At 46.7% G+C, this 20,407-nt stretch overlaps 3 protein-coding genes across 6 annotated transcripts in view; all 3 read left to right on the forward strand.

Moving 5' to 3' along the window:
• The window catches only part of LOC141106805 (uncharacterized), a 156,837-nt gene that overhangs the window by 82,610 nt on the left and 53,820 nt on the right, over positions 1-20,407 (forward strand). The gene's annotated exons all lie outside the window — the stretch shown is intronic.
• Positions 1-20,407, forward strand: part of LOC141104802 (uncharacterized) — a 41,368-nt gene that overhangs the window by 17,767 nt on the left and 3,194 nt on the right. Inside the window, exons 1-8 of one of the 4 annotated variants that reach the window (XM_073594558.1) lie at positions 2,601-2,867; positions 3,297-3,405; positions 3,968-4,135; positions 4,224-4,427; positions 4,939-5,130; positions 18,501-18,704; positions 19,296-19,487; positions 19,576-19,699. In XM_073594558.1, coding sequence (XP_073450659.1) covers positions 3,322-3,405; positions 3,968-4,135; positions 4,224-4,427; positions 4,939-5,130; positions 18,501-18,704; positions 19,296-19,487; positions 19,576-19,699 — 1,168 coding nt within the window. In that variant the 5' untranslated portion in view covers positions 2,601-2,867; positions 3,297-3,321. Of the gene's footprint in view, positions 1-2,600; positions 2,868-3,296; positions 3,406-3,967; positions 4,136-4,223; positions 4,428-4,938; positions 5,131-18,500; positions 18,705-19,295; positions 19,488-19,575; positions 19,700-20,407 lie in introns of those variants that run through there. The other 3 variants (XM_073594559.1, XM_073594560.1, XM_073594562.1) reach the window with 3 other exon arrangements.
• LOC141104873 (uncharacterized) lies at positions 5,168-8,436 on the forward strand. The gene is made up of 2 exons (XM_073594660.1): positions 5,168-5,342; positions 6,845-8,436. Exons 1-2 carry the CDS (start codon positions 5,258-5,260, stop codon positions 7,966-7,968), a joined length of 1,209 nt encoding a protein of 402 aa, XP_073450761.1. The 5' UTR covers positions 5,168-5,257; the 3' UTR covers positions 7,969-8,436.

Here is a 20,407-nt window from a genome sequence, read left to right on the forward strand (position 1 = left end):
TATTATAGAATCCCCCCTCAGTGCAGAACCCCCATTAGTATAGAATCCCCCTCAGTGCAGAGCCCCCATTAGTATAGAATCCCCCCTCAGTGCAGAGCCCCCATTAGTATAGAATCCCCCCTCAGTGCAGACCCCACATTAGTATAGAATCCCCCCTCAGTGCAGAACCCCCATTAGTATAGAATCCCCCCTCAGTGCAGAACCCCCATTAGTATAGAATCCCCCCTCAGTGCAGAACCCCCATTAGTATAGAATCCCCCCTCAGTGCAGAGCCCCCATTAGTATAGAATCCCCCCTCAGTGCAGAGCCCCCATTAGTATAGAATCCCCCCTCAGTGCAGACCCCACATTAGTATAGAATCCCCCCTCAGTGCAGAACCCCCATTAGTATAGAATCCCCCCTCAGTGCAGAACCCCCATTAGTATAGAATCCCCCCTCAGTGCAGAACCCCCATTAGTATAGAATCCCCCCTCAGTGCAGAACCCCCATTAGTATAGAATCCCCCCTCAGTGCAGAACCCCCATTAGTATAGAATCCCCCCTCAGTGCAGAACCCCCATTAGCATAGAATCCCCCCTCAGTGCAGACCCCCCATTAGTATAGAATCCCCCCTCAGTGCAGAACTTACATTAGTATAGAATCCCCCCACAGTGCAGAACCCCCATTAGTATAGAATCCCCCCTCAGTGCAGAGCCCCCATTAATATAGAATCCCCCCTCAGTGCAGAACCCCCATTAGTATAGAATCCCCCCTCAGTGCAGAACCCCCATTAGTATAGAATCCCCCCTCAGTGCAGAGCCCCCATTAGTATAGAATCCCCCCTCAGTGCAAAACCCCCATTAGTATAGAATCCCCCCTCAGTGCAGAACCCCCATTAGTATAGAATCCCCCCTCAGTGCAGAACCCCCATTAGTATAGAATCCCCCCTCAGTGCAGACCCCCATTAGTATAGAATCCCCCCTCAGTGCAGAACCCCCATTAGTATAGAATCCCCCCTCAGTGCAGAACCCCCATTAGTATAGAATCCCCCCTGCACATGTCCACCCACATATACATAAAGTTTATAGACCTCAGAACAGCGTGGGCAGATACACACAGCCCTGTGTGTCCCTCGGGCTCCTCCTCCTGTGTGGATGTAAACAGAGAGGAGGGGGAGGCGGCTTCAGTCCGCTGCGCTGAGGGACACAGCGCAAGACATGAGGAGCAGATCAGGTCAGCGGGCAGTGTTAGAGGTGCGTGCCGCTACCTACGGGTGTCACCCCCCCAGGCGGGTGTCACCCGGGTGCGGACCGCACCCCCCGCACCCACCTAACAACGCCACTGATTCCCATCATGCCTAGTCATGTCTGTGAACGTCAGAGCTTTTCAATGCCTCGTGAGATGTGTAGTTCCACAACAGTTGGAGGGCCGTAGTGTGAAGATCCTTGCCCTAGAGAATAAAAGGGCGATCGTGGACATTTTTTATGTCATGCGTTTTTTGCGCAGCGACTTTTCAAATGCAATTTTTTGGGAAAAGAATACACTTGAATGAATTATAAAAAAAACACAATAAACATAATATATACCCCAATTTGTTTCTATAATATGAAAGATAATGTTACGCCGAGTAAATAGATACCTAACATGTCACGCTTGTGGAAAGGCGTACCTAAAAATCTCCATAGGCAAAGCTTTAAAAAAAAAATGTGATCCCTTTTAACATCCCTTGCGATAACAATAAAAGACCCCAAATCTCTCCTCTACCCCTAAAAGCGAAAGATCAAAAAAAGAATATCTATTGCTGTAAGAAAAAAAAGGTTGACAAGACTGGAGAACTGGAAGTGACATCAACGTCGCTCCGGTCCTCCAAGGACATAGAGATGAGCGGTGGCCATCTTGCCATCACTTATCTTTTTGCAAAAACACAGCCGACGCCGGGTGGTTCCCAGGCTTACTGAACGGTACTTCCCCCTGTAGCACCAAGAAGAGGGGTGAGAACATCCTCCACTGCAGGGATCCGTGTCCTTCAGCTCCAAAAATTCAGTTCTGTGTGGTGCACTACATGTGCTTCTATTAGCTCCACCCTCTACTCCGCCCCTCTGTCCCTTACTTTGCCAGAACAAGGTAAGCAACTATAATAGAGATCCCATCCAACATGCTTGATGTGCTGGGCTGGTAGCATCTCGAGGGGCGGTGATGCCCCACATGTCCGAGCATCAGTGGAATTAAACTACGTCCCATTTTTGGTAACAGTGGGAGGAATTGTGCCCCATCATTGGTGTCATTGGAAGGAATTGTGCCCCATCGTTGGTGTAATTGAGAGGAATTGTGCACCACTGTTGGTGTCATTGGGAGGAATTGTGCCCCATCATTGGTGTCATTGGGAGGAATTGTGCACCACTGTTGGTGTCATTGGGAGGAATTGTGCCCCATCATTGGAGTCATTGGGAGGAATTGTGCCCCATCATTGGTGTCATTGGGAGGAATTGTGCCCCATCATTGGTGTCATTGGGAGGAATTGTGCACCACTGTTGGAGTCATTAGGAGGAATTGTGCCCCATCATTGGTGTCATTGGTAGGAATTGTGCCCCACCATTGGTTTCCTTGAGAAGAACTGTACCCTTCATTGCTTTTCAGTGAAGAAAATAGTTCCCCCGGGCCCTAGTTTGGAGACCACTGCACTTAAAGAAAACCGATTCTCTTTACAAAAGATGTTTCCCGCGACTGCAGTTCCTCTGAGCTCCACAAGATGGAGATCAAACTTCTTTGCAAACAGGAAGTCTCTATGGAAGACAGGAAGTGATGTCTGGTACAGACAGGAAGTTCCAGGTTAAAGTTGAGTCGAGAGGAAGTACAGAGGTGACATTGGTGGAACTGGCAGCAGAAGTGGTAAAAAAAAAATATATATTTTCTATTTACACCCAGTAACCCCCCGTCATGTCAGTCCTCTTCCTCCATAGTCACTGTGATGTCTTTTATCTCCAGCAGATGATGATACACACATATATAGTGTGGGAACCTAGATTAACCCCTTCAGGGGCAGAACATTTCCCCCACTTACGTGGCCGGAACATTCTCTTCATATTGGAGATGTGCGGAGGAGTATGGGGGTCTTATTTAGACATGAAGGGCAAAAGGAGAGGCTCCCAGACCCCAAAAGCACAGCAAATGCTAAAAAGAATGTTCCTCTGTGTGTAATCCCATTGGGGGCTCTTCTCTGATCAAAAACCCTCATATTACCCCCCCCCCCCCCGTACACCCCCCATTCTAATATTGTATAGTCCAGATCATTCTCTCTTATCAATTATTGGTCTACAGGAAACCTGTATAGATCACATGACCAATGAGGATGGAGGAGGACCGGAGTCACATGACTGAGAAGATACTAAACCTCACCCTGGAGATCATCTACCTGCTGACCGGAGAGGTGAGGAGGATTCTGGGAGGTCACATGACATCACTCTTATCTCTATTAATAAAACACAGACCTGACCGGAGAGGTGAGGAGGATTCTGGGAGGTCACATGACATCACTCTTATCTCTATTAATAAAACACAGACCTGACCGGAGAGGTGAGGGGGATTCTGGGAGGTCACATGACATCACTCTTATCTCTATTAATAAAACACAGACCTGACCGGAGAGGTGAGGAGGATTCTGGGAGGTCACATGACATCACTCTTATCTCTATTAATAAAACACAGACCTGACCGGAGAGGTGAGGAGGATTCTGGGAGGTCACATGACATCACTCTTATCTCTATTAATAAAACACAGACCTGACCGGAGAGGTGAGGAGGATTCTGGGAGGTCACATGACATCACTCTTATCTCTATTAATAAAACACAGACCGGAGAGGTGAGGAGGATTCTGGGAGGTCACATGACATCACTCTTGTCTAGTCTGGTCAGTAGACCATGTTTTTATTGTAGACATTTAGATGATGTCAGATGACTGATATCGGTTTATCTTTCTCCTGATCTGTAGGATTATGTTGTAGTGAAGAAGTCTAGTGGGGAGCCAATCTCAGGAGGATGGAGCAGGACCCAGAGCCCCACCATGGTGCCTCCCCCTCCTTCTCCCATATCTGAGAGGAACAAAGAACAGAAGATCCTGGAACTGACCACCATAATGGTCCATCTTCTGACAGGAGAGGTGAGGAGGATTCTGGGAATTCTGGGACATTATCCAGTAACAGACAAGGGATGTGTCTGGATGGTGACTGTATCATTGTGTGTGTCAGGTTCCTATAAGGTGTCAGGATGTCACTGTCTATTTCTCCATGGAGGAGTGGGAGTATTTAGAAGGACACAAGGATCTCTACAAGGAGGTCATGAAGGACAATCAGGAGACTTTGAGTTTTGTGAAGACTGAGAGGAAGGAATTTCTCCAGAATAAAAAGATATTGAGCCTCACTCTGGAGATCCTCAGCCTGCTGACCGGAGAGGTGAGTGTAATGAAGGGGGGAATATTCTGATCTCTCTTTCTGTCCAGCATTGGGAGCCATGATGTATCCCCCCCCCTCAACATGTTCTACTCCACCTCTACTCCCATTACTCCAACCCTCAGCATCCTCCTCTCCCACTACACCGTGTAATATGTATATTATAGAGATAGGAAATTGTGAAATAACCTCATGTTACATTTACCCCATGAGATTTCATCATTCATTCCTCCATTCTGCACTCAGTGTACACTGTACTGTACATCCCATATTGTACACTGTGCTGTACCTTCCATACTGTACACTGTGCTGTACATTCCATACTGTACACTGTGCTGTACATCCCATACTGTACACTGTGCTGTACATCCCATACTGTAGACCCCCCTCCCCCTTTGCCAAACAACAGATTGCATTCATCTTCATAGTCCCTCCTGAACGGAAATGAAAACCCTTCTACTGGTCCGTAAATATAGACCTGACCAGAGACCTTCATTTCTATTGTATAACCCAGGACTGTGATGTAGTAATGAAGAAATCTCCTGAACATGACACACCGAGGAGACATCACCAAACCTCTACAAGAAGGAGGAGAGACCAGAACCCCATCACCATCCCCCCACCTCCATCCCTCATACCTGAGAGACACAACATGGAGAAGATCCTGGAACTGACCACCATGATGGTCCATCTGCTGACAGGAGAGGTGAGGAGGATTCTGGGAATTCTGGGACATTATCCAGTAACAGACAAGGGATGTGTCTGGATGGTGACTGTATCATTGTGTGTGTCAGGTTCCTATAAGGTGTCAGGATGTCACTGTCTATTTCTCCATGGAGGAGTGGGAGTATTTAGAAGGACACAAGGATCTCTACAAGGACGTCATGATGGACAATCAGCCGCCCCTCACATCACCGGGTAAGAGGAGACTTTATTGTAAAGCAGAGAGCAGTACGGAGGGTCCACCTAGATCACCAATCTAACAAATGAGGAGGAGATACTGTACACCATATGAAAGGTCCATCTCCATTCCTCAATATAATGTCATGTTCCCAACAAATGAGGAGGAGATACTGTACATCATATGAAAGGTCCATCTCCATTCCTCAATATAACGTCATGTTCCCAACAAATGAGGAGGAGATACTGTACACCATATGAAAGGTCCATCTCCATTCCTCAATATAACGTCATGTTCCCAACAAATGAGGAGGAGATACTGTACACCATATGAAAGGTCCATCTCCATTCCTCAATATAACGTCATGTTCCCAACAAATGAGGAGGAGATACTGTACACCATATGAAAGGTCCATCTCCATTCCTCAATATAATGTCATGTTCCCAACAAATGAGGAGGAGATACTGTACACCATATGAAAGGTCCATCTCCATTCCTCCAATATAACGTCATGTTCCCAACAAATGAGGAGGAGATACTGTACACCATATGAAAGGTCCATCTCCATTCCTCCAATATAATGTCATGTTCCCAACAAATGAGGAGGAGATACTGTACACCATATGAAAGGTCCATCTCCATTCCTCAATATAACGTCATGTTCCCAACAAATGAGGAGGAGATACTGTACACCATATGAAAGGTCCATCTCCATTCCTCAATATAACGTCATGTTCCCAACAAATGAGGAGGAGATACTGTACACCATATGAAAGGTCCATCTCCATTCCTCAATATAACGTCATGTTCCCAACAAATGAGGAGGAGATACTGTACACCATATGAAAGGTCCATCTCCATTCCTCCGATATAATGTCATGTTCCCAACAAATGAGGAGGAGATACTGTACACCATATGAAAGGTCCATCTCCATACCTCAATATAACGTCATGTTCCCAACAAATGAGGAGGAGATACTGTACACCATATGAAAGGTCCATCTCCATTCCTCAATATAACGTCATGTTCCCAACAAATGAGGAGGAGATACTGTACACCATATGAAAGGTCCATCTCCATTCCTCCGATATAATGTCATGTTCCCAACAAATGAGGAGGAGATACTGTACACCATATGAAAGGTCCATCTCCATTCCTCAATATAACGTCATGTTCCCAACAAATGAGGAGGAGATACTGTACACCATATGAAAGGTCCATCTCCATTCCGCCAATATAAGGTCATGTTCCCAACAAATGAGGAGGAGATACTGTACACCATATGAAAGGTCCATCTCCATTCCTCCAATATAAGGTCATGTTCCCAACAAATGAGGAGGAGATACTGTACACCATATGAAAGGTCCATCTCCATTCCTCAATATAACGTCATGTTCCCAACAAATGAGGAGGAGATACTGTACACCATATGAAAGGTCCATCTCCATTCCTCAATATACAGATGATGAGGAGATAGATGAACGATGTAAATACTTTGATGAAGTTTCTCTCTCACAGATGGATGTGATGTTGGGAATTCCTCGGAGGGGCTCCAGATTTCTTCTACAGATCATGTCGGAGAAGATGATGGAATCACAACAGATTCTCGGGCAGTAAAGACTTATTTGTGCTCGGAGTGCGGTCAAAGTTTTAAACGGAAAGATCATCTGCGAAGACACATGAGAATTCACACCGGCGAGAATTTTCCCTGTGAAGAGTGCGGGAAATGTTTTATGCGGAAAGATAAGCTCACATCACACCTGAGAATCCACACCGGAGAAAAGTTGCCGACTTGTACAGAGTGCGGGAAATGCTTTTCGCACAAAGAGAGCCTCGTTAAACACCTGAAAATCCACACGGGCGAGAAGCCGTTTTCCTGTCCAGACTGCGGGAAACACTTCAGTCAGAAAAACAATCTTTGGAACCATCAGAAACTTCACTTAGATACGAGTTCCTTGTCATTTTTGGAGTGCGGAAAACCTTTTATTATTACAACTGAACCTACCATACATCAGGGAGGCCACACCAAAAAGCTGTTTCCATGCTCAGAGTGTGGGAAACTGTCTATAAGTAAATCCCACCTTATTGTACACCAGAGGAGCCACACCGGTGAGAGGCCGTTCTCATGCTCCCAATGCCAGAAATCCTTCGTAGTAAGATCAGAACTTACCATACACCAGAGAAGTCACACCGGTGAGATGCCGTTTTCATGCCCAGAGTGCGGGAAAGGTTTCCCGCGACGCAGGAACTTAACTGAACACGTGAAAGTGCACACTGGGGAGAAGCCGTTCTCCTGTCCCGAGTGCGGGAAATCCTTCATTTGGAAAAACGAACTTGATATACACCTGAACAGTCACACGGGCCAACATCGTTTTTCATGCTCAGAGTGCGGGAAAGGTTTCTCTCATAAAGGAAAACTTCACAGACACCAGAGAACCCACACGGGTGAGCGACCTTACACCTGTTCAGAGTGCGGAAAAACGTACGTAGAAAATGCAGATCTTCTCAAACACCTAAGAAGCCACACAGGAGAACGCCCCTTTCCGTGCTCAATGTGCGGGAAATGTTTTGCACGGAAATCTTCTCTTGTTAAACACCAGAGCAGGCACACCGGGGGGCGTCCTGATTCAAACAAATCTTAGACACCGCAAAAGTTGCACTGGCCAGCGTCCTCTTTCCTGACCAAAGTGCGGGAAATGTTTCTTTCCCGTGCTCTGAAAGTATTTTATACTAAAAGAAGAATACAACAGAATCAGCAAACCAAAAGGTACAGAGTCCAAAGTGTTTTAAGGGTTCTTTAGCAACAATGCATAAAACCACCAACGCGTTTCGTCCAAAAGCTCCTCCTCCAAATAAAAAAAAATATTGTATCGACTCAAGGATATTTTTGAAGCAAAATGCTTTGTATTCAAATGCATATTACCCTTTTATTTTGTTTTGTTTTTTTGCTAGAAAATGAAAATCTGAAAACAATCATATATGTTCTGAGAGAAGAGACCCCGTGGAATAAAACGTTGACGATTGCGATTCTTTTTGATCTTGTGCACAATATTTGCACAACTGTTTATCACGTCTACATTTCCAGGAAAAATACAATAAAATGAATTTTAGTGCACACAAGTACAATAAAATGTTTATTTTATGGGGAAAATATAAAGGACGGGGTTGTGTCGCGTAAATAGATACCAAACACGCCAAGCCTTAAAATTGGTGGATTTTTCAGGCCCTCCTAGCCTGACTACTGGTGACTTGTCCTGTACCATCACCTAGAGGCTCACTAACAGTGACAGACATACAGACAGATTGGCTACAGGCTAATGAACATCAGGCTGGACAGACAGATAGACAGCTGCCTTTTAAGTATCTTCAGGCTGTGACCAGCAATTTCTAGTTATGGGCCTTCAAGCTGGGACTGGCAATTAGTTAAGAAGGAATCTTCTTGCTACTCAGTAAGGAGGACTTCATACAGGGTAATGGCCAGTAAGCAGCTCAGGCAGACAACTACCTTTAGGCATCTTCATACCGTGACCTTAAGGTTGTGACCAGCAAGTTGTACTTATGGGCCTTTGACCCGGGACTGACAATTAGCTAAGCAGGACTCTTCTTCCTAGTAAGGAGGACTTCATACAGAGTGATGGCCATTAGGCAGCTCAGACGGAAAGCTACCTTTTAAGTATCTTCAAACTGTGACCTTTAGGCTGTGACCAGCAATTTGTAGTTATTGGCCTTCAAACTGGGACTGGAAATTAGCTAAGAAGGACTCTTCTTCCTACTGAGTAAGGAGGACTTCATACAGGGTAATGGCCAGTAAACAGCTCAGGTAGACAGCCACCTTTAAGTTTCCTTGTGCATTGACCAGCAATTTGTAGTTATAAACCTTCAAGTCAGGACTGGCAATTTAGTTAAGAAGGACTCTTCTTCCTGGTAGGGAGGACTTCATACATGGTAATGGCCAGTTAGCAGCTCAGATAGACCGCTACATTTAGACATCTTCATGCCGTGACCTTAAGGTTGTGACCAGAAATTTGTAGTTGGACCTTGTAGCATGTGCCTTCAAGCTGGGACTGGCAATTAGCTAAGCAGGGCTTTTCTTCTTAGTAAGAAGGACTTCATACAGGGTAATGGCCAGTAAGCAGCTCAGATAGACAACTACCTTTAGGCATCTTCTTACTGTGACCTTAAGGTTGTGACCAGCAAGTTGTAGTTATGGACCTTTGACCCGGGACTGACAATTAGCTAAGCAGGACTCTTCTTCCTAGTAAGGAGGACTTCATACATGGTAATGGCCAGTAAGCAGCTCAGACAGACCGCTACCTTTAGACATCTTCATGCCGTGACCTTTAGGTTGTGACCAGCAATTTGTAGTTGGGCCTTGTAGCATGGGCCTTCAAGCTGGGACTGGCAATTAGCTAAGCAGGACTTTTCCTCCTAGTAAGGAGGACTTCATACAGGGTAATGGCCAGTAAGCAGCTCAGACAAACTACCTTTAGGCATCTTCATACTGTGACCTTAAGGTTGTGACCAGCAAGTTGTAGTTATGGGCCTTTGACCCGGGACTGACAATTAGCTAAGCAGGACTCTTCCTCCTAGTAAGGAGGACTTCATACAGGGTGATGGCCATTAGGCAGCTCAGACTGAAAGCTATCTTTTAAGTATCTTCAAACTGTGACCTTTAGGCTGTGACCAGCAATTTGAAGTTATGAGCCTTCAAGCCTGGACTGGCACTTAGCTAAGAAGGACTCTTCTTCCTAGTAAGGAGGACTTCATACAGAGTAATGGCCATTAGGCAGCTCAGATGGAAGGCTACTTCATACAGGGTAATGGCCAGTTAGCAGCTCAGATAGACCGCTACATTTAGACTTCATGCCCTGACCATTAGGTGGTGACCAGCAATTTGTAGTTGGGTCTTGTAGCATGGGCCTTCAAGCTGGGACTGGCAATTAGCTAAGCAGGACTCTTCTTCCTACTGAGTAAGGAGGACTTCATATAGGGTGGTGGCCATTAGGCAGCTCAGATGGAAAGTTTCCTTTAACCACTTGCTGACCAGGCCTTTTTCTGACATTTGTTGCTTACAAGTAAAAATCTGTATTTTTTGCTAGACAATTACTTAGAACCCCCAAACAGTTTATATTTTTTTGGTAGCAAAGACCCTAGAGCAGGGGACTTCAAACTACGGCCCTCCAGTTGTTGAGGAAGTACGATTCCCATCATGCCCAGTCATGTCTGTGAACGTCAGAGCTTTTCAATGCCTCATGAGATGTGTAGTTCCACAACAGTTGGAGGGCCGTAGTGTGAAGATCCTTGCCCTAGAGAATAAAAGGGCGATCGTGGACATTTTTTATGTCACGTGATTTTTGCGCAGCGACTTTTCAAATGCAATTTTTTTGGAAAAGAATACACTTGAATGACTTTAAAAAAAAAACAATAAACATAATATATACCCCAATTTTTTTTGTATAATATGAAAGGTAATGTTACGCCAAGTAAATAGATACCTAACATGTCACGCTTGTGGAAAGGCGACAAACTACGGTACTTAAAAATCTCAATAGGCGACGCTTTAAAAAAAAAATGTGATCCCTTTTAACATCCCTTGCGATAACAATTAAAGACCCCAAATCTCTCCTCTACCCCTAAAAGCAAAATATCAAAAAAAAAATATATCTATCGCTGTAAGAAAAAAAAACAAAACATGTTGACATGGCTCCAGAACTGGAAGTGACATCAACGTCGCTCCGGTCCTCCAAGGACATAGAGATGAGCGGTGGCGATGTAGGTGAGAGGATTATTGTCGGTGTTAATCACAAACTCCGCTCCATATAGGTAATCCCTCAGTTTATCTACTACTGCCCACTTCAAGGCCAAAAACTCGAGTTTGTGTGTGGGGTAGTTCTTCTCAGCGGGTGCCAAGCTCCAACTCACATAGGCGACCGGCCGTAGGTGGCCGTCGTGTTCTTGATACAGCACCCCACCTAATCCATCTCGACTGGAGTCAATGTGTAGTTCATACGGCTTGGTTGTATCTGCATAGGCCAGGACTGGAGCAGCCATTAGGCTCCATTTCAGCTGCCTAAAGGCCTCTTCACATTGGGCAGTCCACTGTTCCTGAATGGACTCTCTGGGTTTTCTGGGCCCTCCAGCTGGTCTGACAGGCTTTGTCGGGTCATCGTCTTCCTCCCCACTTTTCAGTAGCTCATTAAGTGGGCAGGCTATCTTAGCGAATTCCTCAACTAATCTTCTGTAATAGGAGCAGAATCCCAGAAATGACCTGAGTTCAGTCACATTAGTGGGCTTCGGCCAGGAGATGACGGCTTCCAGCTTCTGGGGGTCAGTGGCCACTCCATCGGCAGACACAATATGACCAAGGTAGTTGACTGATGGTTGATAAAACTGGCACTTCTCCAGGGACAGCTTCAACCCCTCATCATAGAGTCTTTTCAGAACCTTCTCCAGATGATCTTCTAAGGTTTTCCCAAAGATAATGATGCCATCTTAAGTAAACCAACACCTCTATCAGGTTCATATCACCCACGGTCTTCTCCATGAGCCTTTGGAAAGTGGCTGGGGCACAGGACAAACACTGAGGCATGCGGTAGAACTCAAACAACCCCACTGGGGTAATAAAGGCGGTCTTCTTCCTACCCTCAGGATGCATGGGGATTTGATAGTACCCGCTCTTCAGGTCCAGTACGCTGAACCACTTGGCCCCTGACAGGCTCTGCAAAGCGTCTTCTATCCGTGGGGTGGTGTACTGGTCGGGAATGATCCTCCTGTTCAGTGTTCTGTAGTCGATACAAAGCCTCAGTGAACCATTCTTCTTCTGTTCCACCACTATCGGGGAAGCGCATGGACTCCGGGACTCTCGGATGATACCAGCTCTCTTCAATTCTGCCAAATATTCACGCAGGTCTTAAAAGTCCCCTAAAATAATCCGTCGGACTCTCTTCTTGCAGTCTTGGCTCTTTCCTTCCATTCCGGTGAGGAAGGAGTGTTCTTCGGATAGAACTCCTCAACAGGGATCTCATATTTTTCTCCCCCCACCAAATCAGATGGTAAGACTGGATTCACTTGTCCCGGCAACATCCGAGCCGACATCTTCACTGGTGAGGCCGTTATTTTGTGGACACTGACCGAGATCCTCCCGTGGTTTCTTTGCAATGCTTTGGTTGAAATCATCTCGGGAATCATCTCCACGCCCCTGTCTTCTTTCTGTCTGTCCGATTCAAGGACGATGAAAGGGCCTGGTTGTTTCCAATTCAGCTTGATAGATGTCCGTAAACAGGTCACTTCCCCAGGCTGTAATACCTTCTCATTTCGGTCCAAACGCCAGATCTTTCCCACTCCTTCAGCTGGGGCCTTCTGTTCTTGCACCAGGCACCGATAGGCTTGTCATAATATGGTGCACATTTGTAGTTGAAGGGTCCTGCTCTTGGAGAAGAGGTGTCAACAGTCTTCTGACAAGATCAGTATCAGTCCCGATGATGAGAGAACTTTTACTAGCCCCTGGTGGGCGAGGACAGACCACTGCCAAATTTTCCAAGGTCTCAGCTTTTCCAGCGAGGGATCGAAGGTCAGCTGTACTGGTAGATAGCCATCTTAAGGGAAGTTCTGAGTCCCAATGCCCCATATCTCTAGCTCTTCTAACTTCTGTAATGGCAGGTGTTTGAGGTGCCTGTCATAGAAGTCTCTGTACAGGAGGGTCACTTGAGCTCCAGTATCCAGGTGGGCCTTGGTGTAGGTTCCCTCCACTTGGATGGAGACTATCGGAGAAGGTCCCACTAGCTTGGTGGGGAATTTGTTGGAAGTGGCCAGCTTGGCCTGTTGGGTAGCTTGTAGAGTTCTGATCTGGCTTGAGTCTCTGTTGAGCTCTGGGAGTCTGGTGTGCATTGACTGCCCGATGCCAAGTAGCATGGGTCAAAGGAAGTGGCACACTGGGTCGCTCGAAGGCAACAACGAGAGTCCTCTGCAAAGGTTTGGACTCCCGCTGCAGTCTCTTTGCGTTATTGTTTTTTCTGAAGCTAGCTAATGTAGATGGGCACCCGGTTGACTCCTTCACCGGGGCCCTCTGGAGTTTCCTGCCAGCTTGGTGCTGTGCTTTAAGGCTTCATTGGGCTTAGGCATACTTGTCGATGATGTCCAACTCCTCTGCAGTTGAAGCAGACTTCATTATTCATCAGCCTCTGGCCAGAGGCAGTAGATGGATTCGGAGGCACTCCTGTCTCTGTGCCACCCTCACCAGTTGTCTTGGTGACTTTTTCTGCCAACAAGGTCATCATCTCCATTATCTGTGCCATTTGAGACTTGAGGGTGGCTATTTCAGAGTTTTTTCTCCACTGCCCCACAGACCCGACTTCAGACAGAGGCGTAGAGGCTGGACGAACAGCTACTCGCTTGTCATCGAACATGGTCTCTTCTTCTCTCACTACTTTCATGAGATCAGGGTATTTTAGGGACATAACACCCGCAGAGGTCTTCAACTGAAGCCAGACTGGGTTTGGAGCATAGGGCCCCCTTTAGGAGTTGCTGTATTCTGGCCTGGTTTATGGCAGAAGGCATCATCCCCTTTTTAAGCACAATCTGGTATAGCATCTTGTTCAGCCGTCTGATTATTCAGACAGGCGTTCACCTTAGCGTTAAAGGGCATGTTCAGATTGATAGATCAGGTCAGCTACTTTCTCTGTCCGTCCAAACTCCTCCTGTAACATGGCCAGGTAGTCATAAGCCGTACAGGTTGTGTTACTAAATCTCAAGTTCCTGATAGCCTCAGCAGTGGCTCCCCGCAAACTCTCACTGATGCGTTGCTTCTTTTGGGCCTCTGGCAGATCCCACTCTTCTAGGGCCTGCATAGCCTGTTCCATCCAGACTTCATATTCTTCCTCTCCAGTGGGCACAGGCTGTTTTCCAGAGAAGGTCCTCAGCTTCCGGTATCCAGCCCCAGAACGCACTGGATTGCCCTTCTGATATTTTTTTGATACAAATTCTCCCACGGCGGTGAAAAATTCTGGCCCGATCATGGCCAGGGGTGACGGGGGAAGAACTTCTTCCGTGGTTGACTCAGCTCGACTGGAGCTTACTGGACATGTATCTGATGCTTTCAGCTGAATTAGACAAAGCTCAGTCTTGGTAGCCAATTGTACACGTGTGTCTCTCTGAACCGGTCAGGGACCCCTTGCTTCCACTCTAGCAGCGTGTATGTGCGGGAGGTCCCACGGTCTGTTTTGACAGCAATCACCCACGCCTTCCTGTCTGGGGATAGCGTTTTCACAGCTTGGCTGATTTGTTCCTCAGCCCAGGCCTCCCCTGGGAGTTCAAACACCACGCTCGACTCTGAGCGGGCGCCTTCTTCCTTACACCACTGGATGGCAGCGGCAAGGTCCATCCTGACGCTTGTAGGGCAGTTGATTGCAGAGAAACGGAAAATCCCGGATGCGAGCCCCCGCGTGTAGCAACACCCCCGAAGGAGCTGCTTTTATTGGTTCAGTCCGTTACTCTGCCTCTCAACCCCAAAGAACTGTCCCAGCCCCTCTGGCACACCTAGCAAGATGGTTAATGGAATGACCCAATAATAATACACAAACACAGTTCTGTTCTCTCAAGTTGACTTGGACCAGAGAAAAGCTTAGATTAATATTAGTCAGCCAAGTCCTGTATAAGTAGCCAGGACTTGGTTGAAACAGTTTTCAAAAAAACAGTCAATAACACTTTTCAACACATAAAGAGTAAATAACAAGGTGCACAGAGTAAATGGACTCCCAGAACAAGCTACTGATATATATAGAATGCTATGGCTAAAGGGGAAACCCAGGCCGGCCTATAAAACCTCCAATACACACAAGGAAGTAATATAAACACCCGTGGTGTGTCCCCTTTAAGAACAATAACAGTAATGTTCTATGAGCAAAGCTTTGCGTTTTTTTCTCTTTACCGGCATGTAGGAGCTCTGTGGACAAGGGTCCCTCAGTATAACAGGGTGGTGAGGAGGAATGTAAAGTAGCACTCCTCTATATGATCCAGATAATAGGTGTCTGTGCACAGCGTTCAAGTGTGGTTTCTTATGGAATGCAATAAGGTTCCTGGGCAAAGCCCTCTCACCAATCCTATACGCAATCAGCGGCCCGTCACAGAGCGATCGACCGACTCTCCTGGCTGCAGGTGTGTCGTGATGGCGTTCAGTCTCTGAGCTGTTGGAACGGCCTCTTCCATGACATTCCATGTGGCTGCAGAGCGTCCTTCCAGAAGCATGCAGGTTCTGTTCCTCTGGGCTGGAGCCTCAGACTGTGTGCCCCTTGGTAGGCTGCAATACCCCTCACACACAGCAACAGAGGGGTTGCTCTCCTCACCGGTCAGTCAGGCTGCTTTGTGCTGGGACTTCATATTCCACAGTGCTTTGCTGCTGCTCCCTGATGATTGGCTCTCAGTCTTTTCCAATAGGGAGGCTACAAAGCAACAGATCTGTGTCTCTGTGTGTGAGAAGAGAGGAAGGGGGGTAAAAAAGCTCACGCAACTGCTAGCAGGCAGCTCTCCCCCTCATGGATTTCATCAGCCTGGAGAGGTACCTGCTACAGTAGGAATTGTGCCCAATCATTAGCGTCATTAGGGGGAATAGTGCCCCATCGTTGGGTGTCATTGGGAGGAATAGTGCCCCATCATTGAGTGTCATTGGGAGGAATAGCGCCCCATCGTTGGGTGTCATTGGGAGGAATAGTGCCCTATCATTGGTGTCACTGGTAGGAATAGTGCCCCATCATTGGTGTCACTGGTAGGAATTGTGCCCCATCATTGGTATCAGTGGGAGGAATAGTGCCCCATCGTTGGTGTCATTGGGAGGAATAGTGCCCCATCGTTGGTGCCATTGGGAGGAATAGTGCCCCATCGTTGGTGTCATTGGGAGGAATAGTGCCCCATCGTTGGTGTCATTGGGAGGAATAGTGCCCCATCGTTGGTGTCATTTGGCCCTATTTTTGGTGTCATTGGGAGGAATTGTGCCCCATCATTGATGTCACTGGTAGGAATTGTGCCCCACCATTGGTGTCCTTGGGAGGAACTGTACCCATTGCTGTCAGTGAAGAAAATAGTGCCCCAAGGGCTGGATAAAAGCAAGCCAAGGGCCGAATCTGGCCCCCGGCCGTAGTTTGGAGACCAACTGCACTTAAAGAACACCGATTCTCTTTACAAGAGATGTTTCTCGCAACTGCAGTTCCTCTGAGCTCCACAAGATGGAGATCAAACCTCTTTGCAAACAGGAAGTCTCTATGGAAGACAGGAAGTGATGTCAGGTACAGACAGGAAGTTCCAGGTTAAAGTTGAGTTGGGAGGAAGTAGAGGTGACATTGGTGGAAGTTTCAGCAGACGAGGTAATAAGATCTTATTTTCTATTTACACCCAGTAACCCCCCGTCATGTCCGTCCTCTTCCTCCATAGTCACTGTGATGTCTTTTATCTCCAGCAGATGATGATACACACATATATAGTGTGGAAACCTAGATTAACCCCTTCAGGGGCAGAACATTCCTACAGTTACGTGGCCGGAACATTCTCTTCATATTGGAGATGTGCGGAGGAGTATGGGGGTCTTATTTAGACATGAAGGGCAAAAGGAGAGGTTCCCGGACCCCAAAAGCACAGCAAATGCTAAAAAGAATGTTCCTCTGTGTGTAATCCTATTGGGGGCTCTTCTCTGATCAAAAACCCTCATATTACCCCCCCCCCCCGTACACCCCCCATTCTAATATTGTATAGTCCAGATCATTCTCTCTTATCAATTATTGGTCTACAGAAAACCCGTATAGATCACATGACCAATGAGGATGGAGGAGGACCGGAGTCACATGACTGAGAAGATACTAAACCTCACCCTGGAGATCATCTACCTGCTGACCGGAGAGGTGAGGAGGATTCTGGGAGGTCACATGACATCACTCTTATCTCTATTAATAAAACACAGACCTGACCGGAGAGGTGAGGAGGATTCTGGGAGGTCACATGACATCACTCTTATCTCTATTAATAAAACACAGACCTGACCGGAGAGGTGAGGAGGATTCTGGGAGGTCACATGACATCACTCTTATCTCTATTAATAAAACACAGACCTGACCGGAGAGGTGAGGAGGATTCTGGGAGGTCACATGACATCACTCTTATCTCTATTAATAAAACACAGACCTGACCGGAGAGGTGAGGAGGATTCTGGGAGGTCACATGACATCACTCTTATCTCTATTAATAAAACACAGACCTGACCGGAGAGGTGAGGAGGATTCTGGGAGGTCACATGACATCACTCTTATCTCTATTAATAAAACACAGACCTGACCGGAGAGGTGAGGAGGATTCTGGGAGGTCACATGACATCACTCTTATCTCTATTAATACTACACAGACCTGACCGGAGAGGTGAGGAGGATTCTGGGAGGTCACATGACATCACTCTTATCTCTATTAATAAAACACAGACCTGACCGGAGAGGTGAGGAGGATTCTGGGAGGTCACATGACATCACTCTTATCTCTATTAATAAAACACAGACCTGACCGGAGAGGTGAGGAGGATTCTGGGAGGTCACATGACATCACTCTTATCTCTATTAATAAAACACAGACCTGACCGGAGAGGTGAGGAGGATTCTGGGAGGTCACATGACATCACTCTTATCTCTATTAATAAAACACAGAGCTGACCGGAGAGGTGAGGAGGATTCTGGGAGGTCACATGACATCACTCTTATCTCTATTAATAAAACACAGACCTGACCGGAGAGGTGAGGATTCTGGGAGGTCACATGACATCACTCTTATCTCTATTAATAAAACACAGACCTGACCGGAGAGGTGAGGAGGATTCTGGGAGGTCACATGACATCACTCTTATCTCTATTAATAAAACACAGACCTGACCGGAGAGGTGAGGAGGATTCTGGGAGGTCACATGATATCATTGTTACTTTTTTGATACAGAGTTTTCCTCCTGTGAAGTCTGGTGATCATCTCATCATCAAGGTTCCTCAGTCCTTGAAACCTAAGGGGGACAGTGACAGGAAGATCCTGGAACTGACCAATAAGATTACTGAGCTGCTGACAGGAGAGGTGAGGAGGATTCTGGGAATTCTGGGACATTATCCAGTAACAGACAAGGGATGTGTCTGGATGGTGACTGTATCATTGTGTGTGTCAGGTTCCTATAAGGTGTCAGGATGTCACTGTCTATTTCTCCATGGAGGAGTGGGAGTATTTAGAAGGACACAAGGATCTCTACAAGGACCTCATGATGGACAATCAGAAAACTTTGAGTTTTATGAAGACTGAGAGGACAGAATTTTTCCAGAATGAGACGATATTAAACCTCACCTTGGAGATCCTCAGCCTGCTGACTGGAGAGGTGAGTGTAATGAAGATGGGAATATTCTGATCTCTCTTTCTGTCCAGCATTGGGAGCCATGATGTACTGACACCGTCCACTGCTCTACTGACACCGTCCTCTGTCCTACTGACACCGTCCACTGCTCTACTGACACCGTCCTCTGTCCTACTGACACCGTCCTCTGCCCTACTGACACCGTCCACTGCTCTACTGACACCGTCCACTGCCCTAGCGACACCGTCCACTGCCCTAGCGACACCGTCCACTGCCCTAGCGACACCGTCCACTGCCCTAGCGACACCGTCCACTGCTCTACCGACACCGTCCACTGCTCTACCGACACCGTCCACTGCTCTACCGACACCGTCCACACTCTATACTGTGCTGTATGCTTCATACTCTTCTTTGTACTCAGAACTGAATATTTTATACACCACATTGCTCTGCAGTCTGCTATCTGATATATACCTGCAGTAGATCCCCCTCCCCCCCGTGCCAAACAGCACATTGCATTTATTGTCATAGTCCCTCCTGAGCTGAAATGAGCCCTTCTACTGGTCCGTAAATATAGGCCTGACCAGAGACCTTCATTTCTATTGTATAACCCAGGACTGTGATGTAGTAATGAAGAAATCTCCTGAACATGACACACCGAGGAGACATCACCAAACCTCTACAAGAAGGAGGAGAGACCAGAACCCCACCACCATCCCCCCACCTCCATCCCTCATACCTGAGAGACACAACATGGAGAAGATCCTGGAACTGACCACCATGATGGTCCATCTTCTGACAGGAGAGGTGAGGAGGATTCTGGGAATTCTGGGACATTATCCAGTAACAGACAAGGGATGTGTCTGGATGGTGACTGTATCATTGTGTGTGTCAGGTTCCTATAAGGTGTCAGGATGTCACTGTCTATTTCTCCATGGAGGAGTGGGAGTATTTAGAAGGACACAAGGATCTCTACAAGGACGTCATGATGGACAATCAGCCGCCCCTCACATCACCGGGTAAGAGGAGACTTTATTGTAAAGGAGAGAGCAGTACGGAGGGTCCACCTAGATCACCAATCTAACAAATGAGGAGGAGATACTGTACACCATATGAAAGGTCCATCTCCATTCCTCCAATATAACGTCATGTTCCCAACAAATGAGGAGGAGATACTGTACACCATATGAAAGGTCCATCTCCATTCCTCAATATAATGTCATGTTCCCAACAAATGAGGAGGAGATACTGTACACCATATGAAAGGTCCATCTCCATTCCTCCAATATAATGTCATGTTCCCAACAAATGAGGAGGAGATACTGTACACCATATGAAAGGTCCATCTCCATTCCTCAATATAACGTCATGTTCCCAACAAATGAGGAGGAGATACTGTACACCATATGAAAGGTCCATCTCCATTCCTCAATATAACGTCATGTTCCCAACAAATGAGGAGGAGATACTGTACACCATATGAAAGGTCCATCTCCATTCCTCAATATAACGTCATGTTCCCAACAAATGAGGAGGAGATACTGTACACCATATGAAAGGTCCATCTCCATTCCTCAATATAATGTCATGTTCCCAACAAATGAGGAGGAGATACTGTACGCCATATGAAAGGTCCATCTCCATTCCTCAATATAACGTCATGTTCCCAACAAATGAGGAGGAGATACTGTACACCATATGAAAGGTCAATCTCCATTCCTCAATAT

The sequence above is a fragment of the Aquarana catesbeiana genome, linkage group LG08, assembly GCF_042186555.1.
Source record: "Aquarana catesbeiana isolate 2022-GZ linkage group LG08, ASM4218655v1, whole genome shotgun sequence".
NCBI lineage: Eukaryota > Metazoa > Chordata > Amphibia > Anura > Ranidae > Aquarana > Aquarana catesbeiana.

Excerpts from the sequence above, each read along its gene's own strand:
- LOC141104873 (XM_073594660.1), top strand. The coding sequence starts at position 5,258 with ATGGAGGAGTGGGAGTATTTAGAAGGACACAAGGATCTCTACAAGGAC. Across the intron at positions 5,343-6,844 it reads GCCGCCCCTCACATCACCGG|ATGGATGTGATGTTGGGAAT; the intron begins GTAAGAGGAGAC and ends TCTCTCTCACAG.